We start from the raw sequence: 18242 nt of genomic DNA on the forward strand, positions 1-18242 counted from the left end.
AAGCTGACTCAGCCCTACCAGCCACGCCTGTTACTGTCTGGCTGGGCACAAGTCAGATGGAGGAAGTCCTTGTGATTTGGCATAAAGTGTACAAGGACAAAGCAGTTACGCATAATTTGTCCTTTCCAGCCAGTACTCCCCCAATGGTCAAGATGTAGCATTGTGGGTAAATGCAATTGCAGAACTAGTTATATGTAACATGATCAAAGTTTTATAAAAGAAATTGTAATCCTATATCAATCCTATGTGTATAGAAAAATGTCCAGTGAGATATATGTTAAACCTATTAATGGTGGGATTAAAATTATGAGGGGGGATTTCTTTCTATTTCTCAAAAAATTCCCTTTTTTTTTTTTTTTTTTGAGACAGAGTCTTGCTGTGTCACCCAGGATAGAGTGCAGTGGCACGATCTTGGCTCACTGCAACCCCCACCTCCTAACTTCTAGTGATTCGCCTGTCTCAGCCTCCTGAGTAGCTGGAATTATAGGCATGTGCCACCACACCCAGCTAATTTTTATATTTTTAGTAGAGACGGGGTTTCACTATGTTGACCAGGCTGGTCTTGAACTCCTGACCTTAGGGTGATCCACCCACCTCGGCCTCCCAAAGTACCGGGATTACAAGCATGAACCACTGTGCCTGGAAATAATTACTCTCTTTAGAGACTTCATATTCACAGCCCCAGCCACTCTGGAGGCCGAGACAGGAGTATTGCTTGAGCCCAGGAGTTCCAGTCCAGCCCGGGCAACATAGCAAGACCCCATCACTAAAACAATATGAAAACAAGAGTTTTAAAAATAACTTAAGAATTATATTTACAACCAAAAACAATGAAGATTTTTAAATCCTCATCACTAGCAACACTGTAAGAATCATAGCAATGAGTGGGTCTGCAAAGGGAACATTGCCTGCTGGACATAGCTCAGGGCAGTATTTTCTGGACCAAGAGTCAGGTCTCATGCTCTGAGACTGTCCCAGGAAGTCTAGTTAGTACCAGCTACCCCAGGTAGGTCATCTGGTGTGAACGCTGGCACTTCCTGCACCAAGTCTCAGACCTGCCCCACTCTCCTCCCCACTCCAGGGTCTCCTAAGCATCCTTTCCAGCCAGTGTGCCCCCAATCCTGACCTCACTTCATTTCTCACTCTACTTCCTTTTCATCTGACTTATATTAGAAGGGTCTGTAACACAAAACCTAGTTCTTTTTTAATTTTTCTTTTTTTTTTTTTTTTTTTTGAGACGAAGTCTCACTCTGTTGCCCAGGCTGGAGTGCAGTGGTGCAACCTCGGCTCACTGCAACCTCCATCTCCTGGGTTCAAGCGATTCTCCTGCCTCAGCCTCCTGAGTAGCTAGGATTACAGGCATAGGTGGGATTAGTGCCTGGCTAATTTTTTTTTTTTTTTTTTTTTTTTTTTTTTTTTTGAGACGGAGTTTCGCTCTTGTTACCCAGGCTGGAGTGCAATGGTGCAATCTCGGCTCACCGCAACCTCCGCCTCCTGGGTTCAGGCAATTCTCCTGCCTCAGCCTCCTGAGTTGCTGGGATTACAGGCACGCGCCACCATGCCCAGCTAATTTTTTGTATTTTTAGTAGAGACGGGGTTTCACCATGTTGACCGGGATAGTCTCGATCTCTTGACCTCGTGATCCACCCGCCTCGGCCTCCCAAAGTGCTGGGATTACAGGCGTGAGCCACTGCGCCCGGCCCTAATTTTTGTATTTTTAATAGTGACAGGGTTTCACCACGTTGGGCAGGCTGGTCACAAACTCCTGATGTCAGGCGATCCACCTGCCTCGGCCTCCCAGAGTGCTGGGAATACAGGCGTGAGCCACCGCGCCCGGCCCACAAAACCTAGTTCTAACACAATCACATTCCTTAAATATGGTGGAACACTTGAAGCTGAATATCCAGTTTCGACTCAAGAAAAAGAATTTCATTTCCCATATTATGCGAAATTGGTGGTTGTTGTCATCTCCAGAATGTACTATTTATTCCTCCTGATAGCTCTAATTTTTTTCCAGGACAGGTGGTAAATCCCAAGTGAAAGGGCCACCCCATAAGATGGACTGAGGGCAGTATTGCAGCCTAGTAGTATGAATATTTAGGAAAGAGTACGGGTCCTGTCTGTCCCTACTTCGCCTAGTGACTTTGTCAAAACCCAGGTCTATCTTCCAGGCAAGCTGACGATATCTAAAGGCAGCTCAGTGTTTTCTAAGAAAGGCCGCATAAAACAGGCATGCTTGGTTCCTGAAACTGATAAGCAGTTCCTAGGTGATTATCACAAACATCTCTCTCTTCTTTCGAGACTAGATCGCCCCGGCCTTCTAAACGTAGGACACATTGAAAAAATGCAGGAGGGTATTGTGCACGTGCTCAGACTCCACCTGCAGAGCAACCATCCGGACGATAGCTTTCTCTTCCCAAAACTTCTTCAAAAAATGGCAGACCTCCGGCAGCTGGTCACGGAGCATGCGCAGCTGGTGCAGATCATCAAGAAGACCGAGTCGGACGCCGCGCTGCACCCGCTGCTGCAGGAGATTTACAGGGACATGTACTGAGTTCCCTCAGATCAACCACACTTTTCCAGGACTTCTGAAGCTGACAGCACTACAAAGGAGAAAGGGGAGCGGCACGATTTTGCACAGATATCCACCACTTTAACCTTAGAGCTTGGACAGTCTAAGCTGTAGGTAACCGGCATATTATTCCACGTCTTTGTTTTAACCAGTACTTCTGAGAGTGTAGAACTCAAATTCTGGTGGTAGGCGGCTAATGAGCTCAGGACCAGGAAAATTAAGGAGAATGATGCTCGATGGTCTGATTTTAACTCACCCGATGTTAATCGATGCACATTTCTTTAGATCACGTTCGTGATTTACCATTTAATTAACTGGTAACCTCAAAGTTCGTGGCCTGTCTTCCCATTTACCCACCTTTTGACTATTGTGCTCCTTTGTAATTCTGAAAATTAATCGGCACTTTTAACAACGTTTATAATCCTATAAGTCTAGATGTATCCAAAGGTGAGGTATGTAAAAAGCAGCAAAATATTTATTTCAAAGACTTCACTTCTGTTTCCTGACTCTAAAGAAAGACAACATGCTGCTTTTCAATCATAGGATGGAGAATTTTAAAGAACTGTTGGATAAGCTATCAAAATGCAGCAGTTGCTTTTTTTTTTTGGTTCACTGTTTTCGTGGTTGTAACTAATATGTGAAAAAGCCCATTTCCAGGTTTCCGTAGAAGAGCCCAGAAAATGGAGTCTCAAGACCCCCATCTGGACTGTCGTAAGCTAGCGCCTGTGGTAAGCGGGACAAGACAAGCTCCCGAAGCCCACCAGCTTCCCGCTCCACTCAGCTCCGTCCTGTCGACCTGAACCCACCCAGTCCGGCTGTCTGTGGGCATGGTGGTATTCTTAGGGACAGACTGACGCCTTACTTGTAAATGTTCCTCCGGGCCCCATTTGGCAGCTCCCATGTCTTTTGTTATGTTGCTTTTAAAGATATGAAGCTTTATTGTTTTAACTCTCGGTGAGAGTAGATGCTCTTTCGAGCGGAGACGAGGCACACGTGACTTCATAGCTGGGCTGGGTGGGAGCTGGTCACCCTGCAGATCTAGAGAGGGGGTAGGGTCTTCTTCAAATGGAAGTTTTTTTTCCAATGGCAGATTTCACAAGAGTTGGTTATTTTTTACAATGGTTTAGGTTAAGTCTCTTTTGTATATAAGCTAGTTTTTTCAACATCTAAAATATTTGTTTTAGCCTTCACAATCAACTTATCAACCTCAGTTCAGTTGGGAAAGCAGCTTTGGTTATGGCAGTTTGTCATGGACCTGGAAACACAGTTTCTATCTGTGTCCACCTGGTAGATAAATTGTCCTACTGAGAATTTTCAGATCTGGACTGAGCCTGCCAGGACTGCCGCCTCCAGGGAGTAGCTGGGCACCTGGACGTATTGTCAATGCCGCTTCCCCCCTTTAGAAAATCTGGCTTTTCTGAGGTCATTGTTATTTTAAGAATGATTAGGTTGTTAAGGGTCCCGTGACCAGCATTATGAAAATGGAAGAGCGGGAAGTACACAGTGTGAGACTTCCACTAGAAATGAGTGAAAGTTGGGATTAGGACATCCTATTTTAAAAAATGACACATTAAGTCCTGTTTTGGTTTTTGTAATCAGGCCAGGCGCAGTGGCTCACACATGGAATCCCAGCACTTTGGGAGGCCAAAGCAGGAGGATCACTTGAGCCCAGGAGTTCGAGACCAGCCTGGGTAACATAGCAAGACCTCGTCTGTATGCAAAATTTAAAAGTTAGCTGACTGTGGTGGCATACACCTGTAATCCCAGCTACTCTGCAGGCTGAGGTGGGAAGATTTCTTGAGCCCAGGAGGTTGAGGCTGCAGTGAGCTGTGTGATCTCAGCGCTGCATTCCAGCCTGGGTGACAGAGTGAGATTCCACCCCTAACCCTGGCAAAAAAAAAAAAAAAAGATGCAATCAAAGGGCCTGTTGGCCAGCAATAGCAGCAGCATCAGGCAGTCTGCCCAAGTGTCTTAGGAATCAGAAGCAAATAAGAGCGTTTCCATATATGCCACCAGTTAAGTGGCCATCCTAATTCAGAAAGAAGCTAGCCTTTGAGTGTCACGGTGCATCCATTTCAATATTCTTTCCTAAAATGAGAAGGCTCTGTGCTGATGAGACCCAGGGGCTGGAGCCCAATGCCAAGCCTGTGTTGTGTCCAACGACCCTGCAACCGCTAGCTCTGATGTGCCCTATGCCACTAAAGGTGACATGGCCCAGGAAAGTGAGCCTCGAGGTTTTCAGATAAATCATTGTTCTGCTTAAACGTTCATAAAACCTGTTTAAAATACCTCCCTGTCTCAAACTTTCAGCAGTGACAGTAAGCTGACTGCCAGGTTCTACGTTAGCTCCTGGGGCGCTCAGCAGCAACGGTGAGCATTTGGTTTTCTTAAGGCCAGCAAGACGACCAGGGACATCTCTGATGAAGCTGGAATGGACACCAGCGGCCTCAGGCTGAAAGTCACTCGACATCGGTCTCTTGTGTTGACAGGAAAGCAAATCACACATTCCTATTTCTTCAAACAACAAAACCACTAACTGCCACTCAATGCTAGAATACTTTGGGTCACCTAATCATAGATTTCTCAGGGCATCAATACTCAAATACAGGCAGATCACGCACCAGTTCGAATAGGAACTATTATCGGAGTGCGTTTCTTGCTTGCTGGGTTTCAACAGACATCAGCCAAAAGTACAAAAGAGATGTCAGGACAGATTCCAGGAGTGTCAGAGCGCATGTGCGGCACCCACTCCCTCTGGCAGCCAATGCGGGAAGTCGCCAGCTTTACCCAGTCTTCAGCAAGTCATTGTTTAAACATGGTTCTTCATTTTCTCCACTTTTAATAGCAAAAAGTGCTAGCGTCCTCAGAGACCAACCAGCCTTGGTCTATCGTGCTGACCAGAGTGAAGCCACTGTCCAAGGGAGACTGGCAGCGCATCCCTCCTTTCCCACCTCCTGGCACTTCCAGCTGGGTGTCCCATGCGCTGGATTCTGTCCCCATCACACTTCCAGAGGCCAGGGGACTGTGCAGGCCTAAGGCTGTTTGGATGAATTGTCAAAACAAGATGCTTCCAGTTACAGCGGCAGGAGCTGGGCGGGCAGCACAGGCTGGCGGCAGCTGGTGCCTTTCTTCCCACCATGCTTGCCAGTTTCGCCTTGACCTTTCCTCCAGCTCTGATGAAAAGAGTATAAAGCATCTTCCTAAAGGGTGTGTTTGCTATATGAACATTACCAACGTGGAGTGGGGCAGAAAGAAACCCAGAACTCGGCATTCAAGGATGCAAGGATGCCCAGGAGAGCTGTCCCTGTTTTAAAGAGTTGTGTTTTGTTTTGCATTTTAAGAGCAGAGAAGGTACCATTCTGCTGCGCTGATGCATTTCTTACACTGGGCCATTTAAGGCTGCAAGGAAAACAACCTGCCTGGAGCATTCATTGTCTGGAGGTTCCAGGGACAAGGCAGCCTCCCAGGGCTGAGCAGGGGCTCAAGGCACAGTGAAAGATATGCCATACCATGAAAAGTCAACAGCTTTGCAACCACTTCCCGGCAATGGACAATGTAACAAATACCTCAGCGGGTCCTGCGAAAGGCCATGCTAGGCTGAGGCACCCACCTGCACTGTGGCCTCTGTAGTTAGGGCAGGTGGGACACAGACTCCTCGGGTGCGCACGCCTGAGCCTGCCGACACACAGCGGAGCGGCAGCTCATATGACGTCCGGAAGGAACTTTGGTTGTTGAAAGGGAGCCTTGAAGATACTCACCTGCAAAAGGTGCTGCCCCAGTTTGATGAAACTGACATTGGACATGACCTGGGCTTAGAAGAAGTGGCCGATGGTCCCGGCCTGCAGTGATCACCCCCGCCCCCAGCACACCCTCTCCTCTTCACCTCTTCCTGCCGGCCATGCAGACGCCGCTTCCTAAGAGAGACCCTACCAGATGTGGATGGAATCATGGATGAAAGCAAGCCGGGATGAAACCGTGACTCCCGAAGATCTGACTCCTCAGAGCTTGCACCTGTGCCTCTCTGTGTTTGAGTCCAAGCACTTCCCCCCTCAAACTCGCATTTTCAAACCACTGTGACTCCAGGCACATTTGATACTTACCAGTCACATACATGACGGGTTTTTTGGTTCTGATCCAGTGGCCACACCTGTCTTTGGAATGTCTCAATGAACACCAGTTTTAAAATGGATTCATTGTTTCAACCCAGCAAGCCCAGTGCACCCAGCTAAGATTGGCTTAACTGCCAGCCTGGCCTTTGGTGGGGGGCTTCCTGGGGCCTGGGGAGAGCTGGCCACCTTCACCAGCTGGTACCTCATCAACAGTGTGGCCTTTCAAAACGCAGATACCAACAGGAGAATGTACCAGGTGCCCACAGCTCATCCCCCATGGATGCCATGGCTCTGGGCAGCTTTCAAAGCAGGTTCCTGTGGTCTCCTCTGCTCCTCAGCTGTTTGAAGCTGTAACAGCAAATCAGCCTCCAGATGTAGGGCCTGCCCGGCGTTGCTGGCCGCTGGGCCCCAGGCACGGTGCACTTTCTCCACCTCCTGCCGCCTCCCTGTTATTTCCGGACACTTACACCTGGTAAGCGTAAGGACAGGTGACCCAGGGGCCTGCAGCCTTGCTCTCAGCTCCCATCCCATGGCCAGCCCTGTCCTCTGCAATTAGCATGGTTGGCCTGATGCAGAGTTCCTGAGGGATTACTTTCTAGACATTCTTTCACGTTCAGACACTGCTGTAGATTCAGGAGAGGCAAGGAAATTATGTTGTCCATAGAAGTCACCCATGAAGACTGATGCCATCACCTGAGGGCTCATGAGTATTAAAAAATGTCCATGGGAACCTCTCGTCCACAGGAAGTTTGTGTCAACACTTCCCATTTTTACGCACTGGCATTGCCAAGCGTGGGGAAGTATTCGCTCTTCTCATGTTAAAAGTGACCCAGCTTCTCTTAACTCGGTCCACGCTGACTTGTTCAGCCACACTGAAATTTCTTACCAACCACATCTTTACATCGAGCAAAAGGGGCTGTGTGTATCTCCCTGATGGTAGCGATGATGGCAGCTGTCATTCAAGCCCACCTTCAGACATCACAGTCTGGAAGTCAAATGTCCACAAATATCTGTGGCAGAAAGGCTGGAAGGGCCACTCAGCTGTGCTGCAGCTTTACAGAGCAATGAAGGCTTGTGGCAAACAAATGCTGATTAACCTCCCTCGACTGTGCCGAGGGCAACCAAGGCGCGTCTCACCAAGGGATTATTCGATGCCATAAAATCATCTAGTGGCCTTCCTGCTTCCGAGTCCGTGGCTCTTACCCAGGGCATGTATTCCTCTGAGAGGCCTTCTGCCTAGAAAGATCTAAGATTGGGTTCCCAACGGTTGAGGTCTAGGTTTTTGCCAGGATTTATATATTTTTAGGTGCCATTTTGACAGCATTTGGGAAAATGGTCACTGACTCCATAGACTAAGGTAAGAATAAAGGCAATACGGGCCGGGCACAGTGGCTCACGCCTGTAATCCCAGCACCTTGGGAGGCTGAGGCGGGTGGATCACGAGGTTAGGAGTTCAAGACCAGCCTGACCAAAATGGTGAAACCTCATCTCTACTAAAAATACGAAAATTAGCTGGGCGTGGTGGCGCATGCCTGTAGTCCCAGCTGCTTGGGAGGTTGAGGCAGGAGAATCGCTTGAACCTAGGAGGCAGAGGTTGCAGTAAGCCAAGATAGTGCCACTGCCCTCCAGCCTGGGTGACAGAGCAAGACTCCATCTCAAAAAAAAAAAAAAAAAAAAAAAAGAATAAAGGCAATACATTTGATCTGACTCACAATATAGGAGATCCATATATTTCTCTGGAAACCACAATACACATTAAAATGTGAAATTGGAAGTTTTGTTAAAAAGAAAAATATGATGAGCTTCATGCTTTGTTTAATTACATAATGATTTCCATTATGCTATTTCTGTGAAATGCAGCACGTTCTTAAACGTTATTTCAGTGGCATGGGCTGGAAGCTTATCACAAAAAGCCATGTGTGTGGCCTTCTTATGAGAACAGAAAGAGGGGCTGGTGCCCAGGGCTGCTGCCTGCTCTCTGCCTTTTGCCAGCTCTGGATTATTTGAGGACATCTCTGCAGATCTGGAATGGAGCTGTCAACCAACCATTTGCTTCTCAAAATTTCAGTTTGAGACATGAGAGGTATGGTCAGTTACTTTTCTCCCCCAAGAGAACCCCTTTTGTGAGGGAGAGGAGCTATAGAATGTGGTTCAGCTGAAACACGCACAACGACATCCTTCTGGAGTCCTTTGCCAACAAAAACAGACCAGACCGTGTCCATGTTCAATGTTGCGTCTTGATGGAAGCAGCTGATGACCTCAAGTACTTGAGTGGTTTTGTGGCTGTCAGAGGGACTATTTGCAACAAAAAAAAAAAAGGAAAAGAAAAATTGATTTTTACAACAGAGACAGCAAACTAAGACCTGGGTGGGGGGGTCAGCTTTTTTTTTTTAAGTTTGCAGTTTGGGTCAAATGTGAGAAGGATGTCTACCTGCTGCCTCTTTTCTTGCCGCTCTTCTGCCCATATCCAGCAGCAAAAATCCATTCATTTAATGAACTGATAAAGTGCCACGCAAGCTGGCGCACAAACAGGCCCCCAGCCCACGCACCCTGGCTCCCAGGAAAAGTGGTGACCCAATCGTGGGGGGGATGCTGCAGTCCCGGGAGACGTGTTCGGGCACCTTCCCCGGACCCCAGGCCTGGGCTCTGCCTCAAGTCAGAGGGGGTCAGCCTTCAGGCCCCAAAGAGGAGCGACTGGCTGATCGTTTCACAGTAAAATCACTCACTTTTGGCAACTTCACTTTTTTAAAGGCTCAGTCAGTTCCTTTTTCAGGTACCTCACAAAAGATGAATCCCATGTAGTGCCCTTTTTGCTAAGATTACAGTGTTCATGTTAAATATCACTTTACTTTTTCTACATTGTGTGGTAAAAAGAACTATGTTAATAGCTATATCTTAAATACTGTGATTTGAGTTTTTGAAAAGTATCCTAATACAAATATCTTACTAACTTAAAATCATTCATCTAATAACAAACAAATATTTGGATTCTTTTGAAATCCGCGTTAATTGACTCATATTCTTTAAAAGCCTGGCTCTTGAACCTATTGGAAACACAAAGGAAACTGAAATCAAACAACTACGATACACTGCGCATGCGTGGGCGCGCACACACAGCTGCTCATTTCACCTGAGCCATGCAGAATTTACTTCCAATGTGGAAATCTCTTCCCTTTGCCATACTGTGCGTGCACAGAGCACAAGAGAGTCTACCTTTAGTCACCTTCACCAGCAAGGCCTTAGACTCCAGGTTAGAGGCCACCGATTTCATACGACAGTGTTTGGCTAAAGACCCTTCACTATTCCTGTTTAGTAAATAGCTGTCTGTTCTTCAGGGAACTGTTACCTATGGGTTATTACCAAAGAACTTCAGCAATTGGAAATGTCCTGATGGAAATTATTTGCACGTGCCTGTTCTCTGGCATCCTCCAGGTGGCCCAACCCAAAGTGTAAAGCAGAAACCACAGACCCCGTGAGTCTCCCCATACCTTGTTTCCAGTAACTTGCTGAAACTTATCGGTGCATATTGGTAACGCCCTCTGGGATCCAGAATGTCATCATGCTACAACCCTAGGGGAGAGGGTGGACAGACGCACACAAAGAATGGTACAGATCCCAGGCAAGGACGGGCTGTCTCTCCACACATGCCCTTACTATTCATGAGTGCCTTATACTCTCAGTATTTCGGGGCTTACAGCTTCTTATTTATGCTGAACAGGTGCAGTTCCAAAGCAGGAACTGCCGCGCAGGCTCCAGCATCTTCTCTCCAACGTCCTACCTCTCTCCTGGTTGGGGGAGTGGGCATCCAGGACCTCAGGAATCAAGGGTGTGCAGAGAATGGCAAATGTAATTTTTCTAGTCACATGAACTGATTGGTTCCAGGCAATTAGAAAACAGCCATAAAATAACCTTAATTTTTTAAAAATCTTGGGTCTTCATTTTCCTATTAGGAGACTGAACTGACCACATGTATTGATTTCTATCCTGACCATATGGGAACTTCTGTGTTTGGGATGTCCTACTGTAAGACTGATGAATGTACAGAGTTAATTTCAGGGTACAGTTTTGCCTTAATGGTTTTAAAAAATAAACTATTTTTTAAAATGTGCTGGTGGGTTTTGAGTGATGCTGCGGGATGGACGGTTTGGTCTGAAAGAACTGAGTCCCTAGCTGTGGGGTCTGCCCTCTGCCAGAACAGTCCCTGCGCCCTTCAGCCAAGTCCCCAGCTCTGGGGTCTGCCCTCTGCCAGAACAGCCCCTGCACCCTTCATGGAGGTGCTCTCCATCTGCACAGTCCCTTTTGTGTCCTTAAGCTTACAGAATGGATCTAGGACAATGTGGATCCAGAACATGACATCCTTTCCTCTGAAGTCACATACAACGGGAAATTTCTGAAAGCAGCGGGCATCTTCAAATACATCAGTGCACACGTAAGTCAGCAAAAACTCTTTATTCATCCCTTCATCACGTAACAGTTGGCCTTGAGTAGTTAGAACGACAGAGCAGCTCCTGCCTCTCAGAACTCTAAGCAGACATTCCAGAGCTCACAGATCAGTGCCCTATCAATTGCTACCCTAGAAGCTCCAGGGAGATGGGGAGTCTGGAGGAGGGGGTGCTGCAGGAACTCCCAGCAGGCAGTGGGGCCGGGCTTTGCAGGCACCCAGGACTGTGTTCGAGATGGCAGGAGGCAAGCAGGCAGGCAGCGTGATGGTCTTGAGGTGCGAGGTGAGGACAGGAAGTCCACAGCATTCCTGACTTGGGATTGTGGGAGACAGAATGGAGGGGTCCGTGCTGAAGCCAGAGCCTGAGGGAACTGGAGAGGCTGGAAGCCAGCACTCACCTTCCCAGGAGACCCCGACCATTGCCAGGCCCAGAGTACCCAGGGAGGATGTCGGGTATCCAGATGTTTCAGTGGAAGATTCCTTTTCCAATCATTAGCTGGGTTTTTAATTATAAACATAATACACGGTCAAGGTTAAAAACATTTTCCAAGCATCACATAAGGATATGAAGTAAAAGTTTTGTCACCCTCTAGACCTCCCAGGCTGGCTCCAGAGGCAGCTGCTGTCAGTGAGTTTCCTCACAGAGAGACCATTACAGCCACCTACGGTGCACCCTGGCGCCAACACTGCGTGGCATCTTCGCGCACATGCACCTGCAGGTGGCCTCTTAGGAGCTGCCCGCTGAAGGAGGTCGTCCCTCTTAGTCGCATCTGAGCAGCACTCACTCAGGCCTTGGCGCTAAGGGGTGCGCGGGGATGCCTGGCCGGGTTCCTGGCTGTGTCTGGTCTGGCACCTGCCTTTGGGCTACCTTCCTGGCACAACTCCCTGGGCCTGTGGCTGCTCCAAGCTGGACTCCAGCTCCTCTGGGCTGCAGTGCTGCTCCCAATGGTCCAGAAACAAGGCCAGGCACGGCAGCTCCCAGCTCAGCAGCATCCCTGGTGCAGGCTGGCCCAGGAGCTCCGTGCAGGGTGTTGCCCGACGACACGGCCCCAGCTGCACTCACGTCCGAGAAGCAGGCTGGCTAGGGGGCCTCTTTGACAGAGCTTTCCTTTTCTCCAAGTCTTGCCGAATTTCCTGAGGAAAAGCACTGATGTTCTCCTGGACACAAGGGAGGCAGAATCTCTTGGAGTAGAATAAACTGCACTCCTGAAAGAAGGGGACAAGGATGAAGGCTGAGTATCTTGGGAACACGGTGCAGCTTCTCCCAGGGGCCAGCCCTTCCCACACTCAGGAGGCTGGGCTGGGGCCCCAGCATGCAATGTGGGCACATAGCCAGAGCTAGACCAGCAGGAGGGAGAGCCGGGCCTCAGGGCCTGGCAGGGTGTCCAGGAGAAAAGCAGTGCAAGCCTGGGCTGCCCTGGGTGGGAACAGCTGGGATGGGACAGAAAGACTCTGGAGCCTGCTCTGCTCCCTCACGGTGACGCGACAACAATGGAAAGCTGGAGCACAGGCCGTGCCCAAAAACGCCGGAAATCCCAGTCCTCCCCTCCCAGTTATCGCAGCAGGAACAGTGGCCACTGGTGCTGGGAGCAGCAGGGGACAGGAAGGACAGCCCCACAGACCAAAGAGGCCACGGACGAGCTAGCTAGTCTAGGCAGGAGGCCAGAACTGTCCGGCCATGACTCTCTCCTCTTATACACTAGAACTCCCGAGATTCATCACGGTGCACAGCACGTAGCTAAGGATGACATTCCCCAGCCCCCTCTGCAACTGGGCATCGCCATGTGACTCAGGCTGGTCAGGGGTGTCAGCAACTGTGTGTGCCACCTCCTGGTCATGCCCTTTGAAGGAATGGACTGTGCTCTCATGTCCCTTCCTGCTGGCTGGGATGCAGATATGATGCTGGGAGCTGCCACAGCCACAAGGGACCCAAATGGAGACTCTGCTGAAGACAACAGGGGTGCCCTTCCAGCCAAGACCTCCAGTTCTGGACTCTTAAATGGGAGAAAGTAAGTAAGTAACTATTTGCTTTACTTAGGCCATCTCATTTTTGGTGTCTGTCTGTTCCTAAAGCTTAGTGTGCTCGCAAACATCAGGTTGCCCTCCTGCAGCTCTTAGAAAAGACCCTTTGCCGTGGAGATCTGCTCATTAACAACCTACTGTTGAAACAAAGAAAGCTGCAGACTTGTGATACCTGTGTGCGCCCCCTTCCCGCTCCGCAACCACTACTCACGAAGAGCAGCCCAAGGCCAAGGTGTTGCATTCAAGACCTCCCCACCTGGCCCACCCACCTTTCCAGTCTTCCTTTCCCAGCTTCTCCTGGACCACCAGCTTCTCCATGTGCCTCAGACACTCCCTATGCCACACTGCAGAGGCTCCTTCCTCCCGCCCTGGCCCATCTGGTCCCCCTGGCTGCTGATATACCTCTCCTGCGTGCATGTCACCCTGTGGCAGATGCTCGGGGACTTTTCAGACTCCAGGATCACTCTAAGTACACTGGCCACGCTGTGAAAGCCACACTGCTCCACTTCCATCCGTCCTTAGGTTTTCAGCTACCCAGGTGAACCCAGCCCACCCAGTCTCTCTGAAGCTCAGTTCCCTCATAGATAAAATGGGTGGACTAGAATACTGCTTTACCTGACTAAGTTAGGGGCAGGACTGAATGAAGCCTCAGCGGTAAAACAGGTCCCAAGCACAGGGCCTGGCACACAGGTGCTCAAGAAAGGACAGTCCCTTCTTCTGGAAGGGCCCTCCAAGAACATCTAGAAGGTAAGTCACCGTCCCTGGTGAGAGGGAGCACAAGGACCATCTGCACTGCTGGTGGGAAGGGGAGGAACCCTGAGGGGTCACTGGGGTGGGTGCAGAGCCACCAAGAACCTACTGCCATTCCTACACCAGGCTGAGACCCTCTAACTGACCCTAGCTTACCCTCTCGCCTCTCCCCTTCATCAGCTGCGGGGCCCCATCTATAATGAGGTGAACCAGCTGGTCCCTCCCTCCCAGGCCACCTATTCAGGGAGAGCTTCAGGATAACCCCAGCAAAGACAGGCAGCCCCAGCCCACGCTGCTTACCCACCGGGCCCACACACACCAGCCTGCTGCACACACTGCAATGTGAGCCGAGGACCAGGAATCTGCCCTTGTCGGAGGTGAAGGGATCCTTCATGACATAGCTTTCCTCCAGGAGGCTGCAGGAGAGAGATGCCAGCTGTAGAATGGCCCAAATCTCTGTTGTCGGAAAATCAGCCATGAGCAATGGCCATGCAGCAGCAGCCTGGACCTCCGCAGGGCCTGCACACCTGCGTGGGCTCGGGGCAGGGGACTAGGCCACCCGTGCTGCAGGACAGTGACAGAAAGGATCAGCAACTGGGGACCACACTGGCACTGAAATTGGACCTGTTCTCACCTCTCTAACAGCTGTGGTAGAGAAACCCTTGTTCTCAGCCAAAAGAAGGGCTGCTCCAACAGGAGCCCCCAGGCCCTGACTGACTCTCCAGGGTGGGGCACAAGGCCACCATCTGAGCACCCCAGGCCTCCCCTACACCCCAAGCCACCTGCTTCCATGCAGGAGGACACACCCTCACAGACCCTGGAGGCCAGGTGGCCTCATGCCACACATCAGAATGACACCACGGCGTGGTATGATGACAGTCAGGCTCCCAGTCAGCAGAAGGACAACAGCCAGGAGGCAAAAGCCATGCCCCACCACTGCATCCCGTGTGAGTAACACACCAGCTGGCTTTCCAACAAAGTGGCATTTGATGAAGGACAAGCTGGAGGTCAAAAGATAAGCCCCCGGACCCACTGGCTCTAGTCCAGGTCTACAAGGAGGACGGGCCTCCCACTAAGAAAGTGTCATGGCAAGGGCGCAGCCCCAGATGGGGAGGCCACCACAGCTCCTCCCGGCTGCTGAGCTGCTTCCCCACAGCTAGAGCAGGTGTTGGTCTTTTAGGTGTGGAGGAAGGTTCTAGAAGAGTCAGACAGACCCCAAGCTTGCCCAGGCCTCCAGAGATTACAGCGGAAGTATCCAGAGCCTGGGCAGGGTGGGACCTAAAGAGCCACACTCAAGCTGGTGTCAGACCTAGGCCCAGTACCCACCAATCAGCACTGGGCACAGGCTTCCCTGGCACTGGCCCAAAGGGCACATACTCACACCATCGACTGGGTGTTGGGAGGCTTCTGCCCCACGTAGTTATAGGGAGCTGTCAAGGCACAGAGTTCACACTCAAACACTCCCAGAGGATGGCACTCTGCATGGGACGCCATCTGCAATATCAAGAGATGGGTGTCCCTGGGTCACAGGCTTTCTCAGGAATCCTGCCACTTCCCCAGCTGTGAAGACCCTAATGATACAGTCCTAAGAGTTTCCTGCCTCCCCACTGTACCCTGGGGGATCCCTTTTCTCTGTCCCCAGCTGAAACAGGTTTTCACAGGTGCCCACAGTGACAGGATTTGGGACCCATATCCCAGCGGTTTAAGGTTTTTGTACTGCTAGAGAGGATCCAGACAGGATCCAGCTGGAGCAGCCATCTCTTCCTCCAAGGCTGCAACACGGCCAAAGCCTTCTGGTCTCCTGCTCTGCCTCAGTCTTAACCACCAGCCCCCAGTGAATGCTGGTGGAAAAGAGCCCAGTGTGGGTGCAAACTCTCCTGTTTCTCAGAAGCTCTATGCCCTCACACAAGTCCACACATGGTATACAGCACTTCATTAAAACTGTCTTCTTATCTGCTGGTATGGAACCCCCTTCTCATGTTCACTGTTGGGTCTTGGAGGCCTCTCTTTCCTTACATTTCTGGCTAAATGGTTGCCATCTGATGGGTTCACCAAAAGTTACGATACTGCCGATTACCCAGCTCCTTGACTATGGAATCAAGTACAACATTATCGGCTGGCCCCGGGCTCCTGGCTGTGACCTCCCCTCGCCTGAACTGGGCCTGGCGTGTAAAGGTGAATCAAGTGGTATGGGCTTTGCCGCTGGGTGACCCCAGATGCAACTCCAGGAAACGTGGGCTACCAATGACTTTACGACCCGCCAGCCGGGCATGGTGGCTCACGCCTGTAATCCCAGCACTTTGTGAGGCCGAGGCGGGTGGATCACCTGAGGTCAGGAGTTAGAGACCAGCCTGGCCAACATGGCAAAACATGTCTCTACTAAAATTACAAAAGTTAGCCGGGCATGGTGGCGGGCGCCTGTAATCCCAGCTACTCGGGAGGCTGAGGCAGGGAATCGCTTGAATCCGGGAGGCGGAGGATGCAGTAAGCCGAGATCGCGCCACTGCCCTCCAGCCTGGGCGACAGAGCGAGAGTCCGCCTCAAAAAAAAAAAAAAGTTAGGATCCGATCGTGGGTCTGCGTGAACCTGATCCCGCTTCTCTTCTGCACACCGGGGCGTCCTAGGTCCCCGCCAAGGCTCCTGGGGGCGGAGCCTGTAATCAGGGACCGCTGAGCGGGTCCGGAAGCGATGGTGGTCCCCGCAAGCCTCCGCGCGCCCTCCCTCGCCCCAGCGCTGCCCGAGGTCAGCGGGGGATCGCGAGGCCGACACCCAGCTCCTCCGTCTCGTCCCAAAAGCCGAGAGCGGCCGCGCCGACCCCTGGTGCTCGGAACTCAGCAGACCACGCCGGCGCGGACTCAGTCCCGGCGAGCGGGAGGCGCCCGGAAGCAGCGCGGGGCCGGCCTACAACACGATCCCTCCGGACATGCCTCGCAGCGCACTCACAGTCGCCGACGCCGCACGGCTCCGCGTCCATGGCGCTTGCGCGGCCCCGCCCCGCGGCTGCTCGGCCAATCCTGGCGCAAGCGCAGACGCAGGAGCGGCGCCGGGAGCTGGGCCTCGCGATCTTCTTCCGCCCCAGCTTCGCTTTTCCGGTTGCCGCGTGCTCCTGCGCGGGTTCTGGGCGGGGGGAACTCCCAGAACTGTGGGGCCGGGACTGGGCTCTGTCCTGGCCGCCCCGAGGCGCTGAGCTTCTTTCCGAGTGTTCCACCAGGCTTGGCAGGGTCGAGGTCGCAGGCTGGAGGTCTCCGGATAGCTGAGGGGCGCGAGGGCGCCTCCAGTCTCCCACCCAAAGTCTCCCACCCGCTCTCCCGTGCCGCCCCACCGGAACGTCCGCCCCCTCACACAGGAAGCGATGTGTCTGCTCAGCGGGGTCTCAGGACCTGTCCTTGCTCCTCCAAGGCCCACCTGGCCTGTGGCGCCCCTCGGGTCTGCGCTGCGTTCTGCTTTCGCCTCCCGGGCCTCTCCGCTGCCCCTCGCACCAGCCACAACTGCTTCCCTCGGTTCCCGCCCGGGGCCTCTGACACCCCGTGCCCTAGACCCGAAATGCCCGTCCCACTCCTGGAGCCTCCAGTATGTGAGAGGCACCTTTCCGTGGGGTCAGGGGCGCGGACTCTGAAGCCGGCCTGGCTTTGCCTGTAGGCTCCAATCATGCCCAGCTGGAGTCCTTCGCCCCAGCCACAGCGGGCCTTCACCGGTACTTTGGGGACGACAGGGTGGCCGCCCTCCTTCTCCCAAAGGTTTGCGGGTTTTGCTCCATGCGGGAGAAGGCCTGCTTATGCCACCTGCCTGCGACACCAGCCTGCAGCTTTTCACATGCTGCTGCGTTACAGGGCTCTCTGTGACCCTTCCCTAGGCCTAGAGGTGCTTCGTCTCCGTTCCTGAGACACCAGAATTTATTCTTGGTTTGTCAGGCCACATTTGAAGGAATGTTGCCAAGTTGCAGCAGGCTGAGGTCTGGGACTTGCTCCTTTGGCGAACTGAGAAGTAAGGATGGCATTTTAGCAGTAATGGAAACCAGAACCACTCTTAGACCTGGGCAAGAGGGGCCCAAGAATTAGCAAGCAGTTGGATTTCATTACTAGTAGACGTGACCTCCACGGTGCTTAGAGCAACGGCGTTTGATTTGTTGGATCACTTCAAAGGTGACATACTGGGTTGTTTTTGTTTCTGGAGGTGTCTAAGATGGAACATCTAGAAGCATTTTGGATTTGACCTATGGTTACTCTCATATACAATGATGATAATCCCATGAGTGCTGTTAAAGCTATTTGACTTATTCTAGACACATTAACAGATTACAAGAGTTAAGTGAAATAATAGGTAACATTCAAAGAGCAAATCGTGGTCT

At 51.3% G+C, this 18242-nt stretch overlaps 2 protein-coding genes and 1 long non-coding RNA gene across 6 annotated transcripts in view; 2 read left to right on the plus strand and 1 right to left on the minus strand.

The window, feature by feature from the left end:
• The window catches only part of PPARA (peroxisome proliferator activated receptor alpha), a 95160-nt gene extending 84371 nt beyond the window's left edge, over positions 1-10789 (plus strand). For all 3 annotated transcript variants that reach the window (XM_021668672.2, XM_064368226.1, XM_064368227.1), the window contains one exon: positions 2307-10789. In XM_021668672.2, the coding sequence (XP_021524347.1) occupies positions 2307-2554 (248 nt within the window). In that variant the 3' untranslated portion in view covers positions 2555-10789. The remainder of the gene's footprint in view (positions 1-2306) is intronic.
• A 326-nt stretch (positions 10790-11115) lies between these two features.
• Positions 11116-16873, minus strand: CDPF1 (cysteine rich DPF motif domain containing 1). Its single transcript, XM_012449457.3, has 4 exons — positions 16838-16873; positions 15276-15388; positions 14199-14310; positions 11116-12328 (listed from the first exon to the last, which is right to left on the minus strand). Exons 2-4 carry the CDS (start codon positions 15386-15388, stop codon positions 12182-12184), a joined length of 372 nt encoding a protein of 123 aa, XP_012304880.1. The 5' UTR covers positions 16838-16873; the 3' UTR covers positions 11116-12181.
• On the plus strand, positions 12516-16287 carry LOC135271278 (uncharacterized). Of its 2 annotated transcripts, none has more exons than XR_010339404.1 (2): positions 12516-13891; positions 14075-16287. It is a non-coding gene; the product is annotated as an uncharacterized LOC135271278 (long non-coding RNA). The 2 variants fall into 2 exon arrangements; XR_010339405.1 differs by having other exon boundaries at positions 12516-13131.
• Positions 16874-18242: the final 1369 nt, after the last annotated feature.

The sequence above is a fragment of the Aotus nancymaae genome, unplaced genomic scaffold (assembly GCF_030222135.1).
Source record: "Aotus nancymaae isolate 86718 unplaced genomic scaffold, 86718_ANA_hifiasm-v0.15.2.pri h1tg000076l, whole genome shotgun sequence".
Classification (NCBI taxonomy): domain Eukaryota; kingdom Metazoa; phylum Chordata; class Mammalia; order Primates; family Aotidae; genus Aotus; species Aotus nancymaae.

Excerpts from the sequence above, each read along its gene's own strand:
- CDPF1 (XM_012449457.3), bottom strand. The coding sequence starts at position 15,388 with ATGGCGTCCCATGCAGAGTGCCATCCTCTGGGAGTGTTTGAGTGTGAA. Across the intron at positions 14,311-15,275 it reads CCCAACACCCAGTCGATGGT|CCTCCTGGAGGAAAGCTATG; the intron begins GTGAGTATGTGC and ends TCTCTCCTGCAG. Across the intron at positions 12,329-14,198 it reads GGCTGGTGTGTGTGGGCCCG|GAGTGCAGTTTATTCTACTC; the intron begins GTGGGTAAGCAG and ends CCCTTCTTTCAG.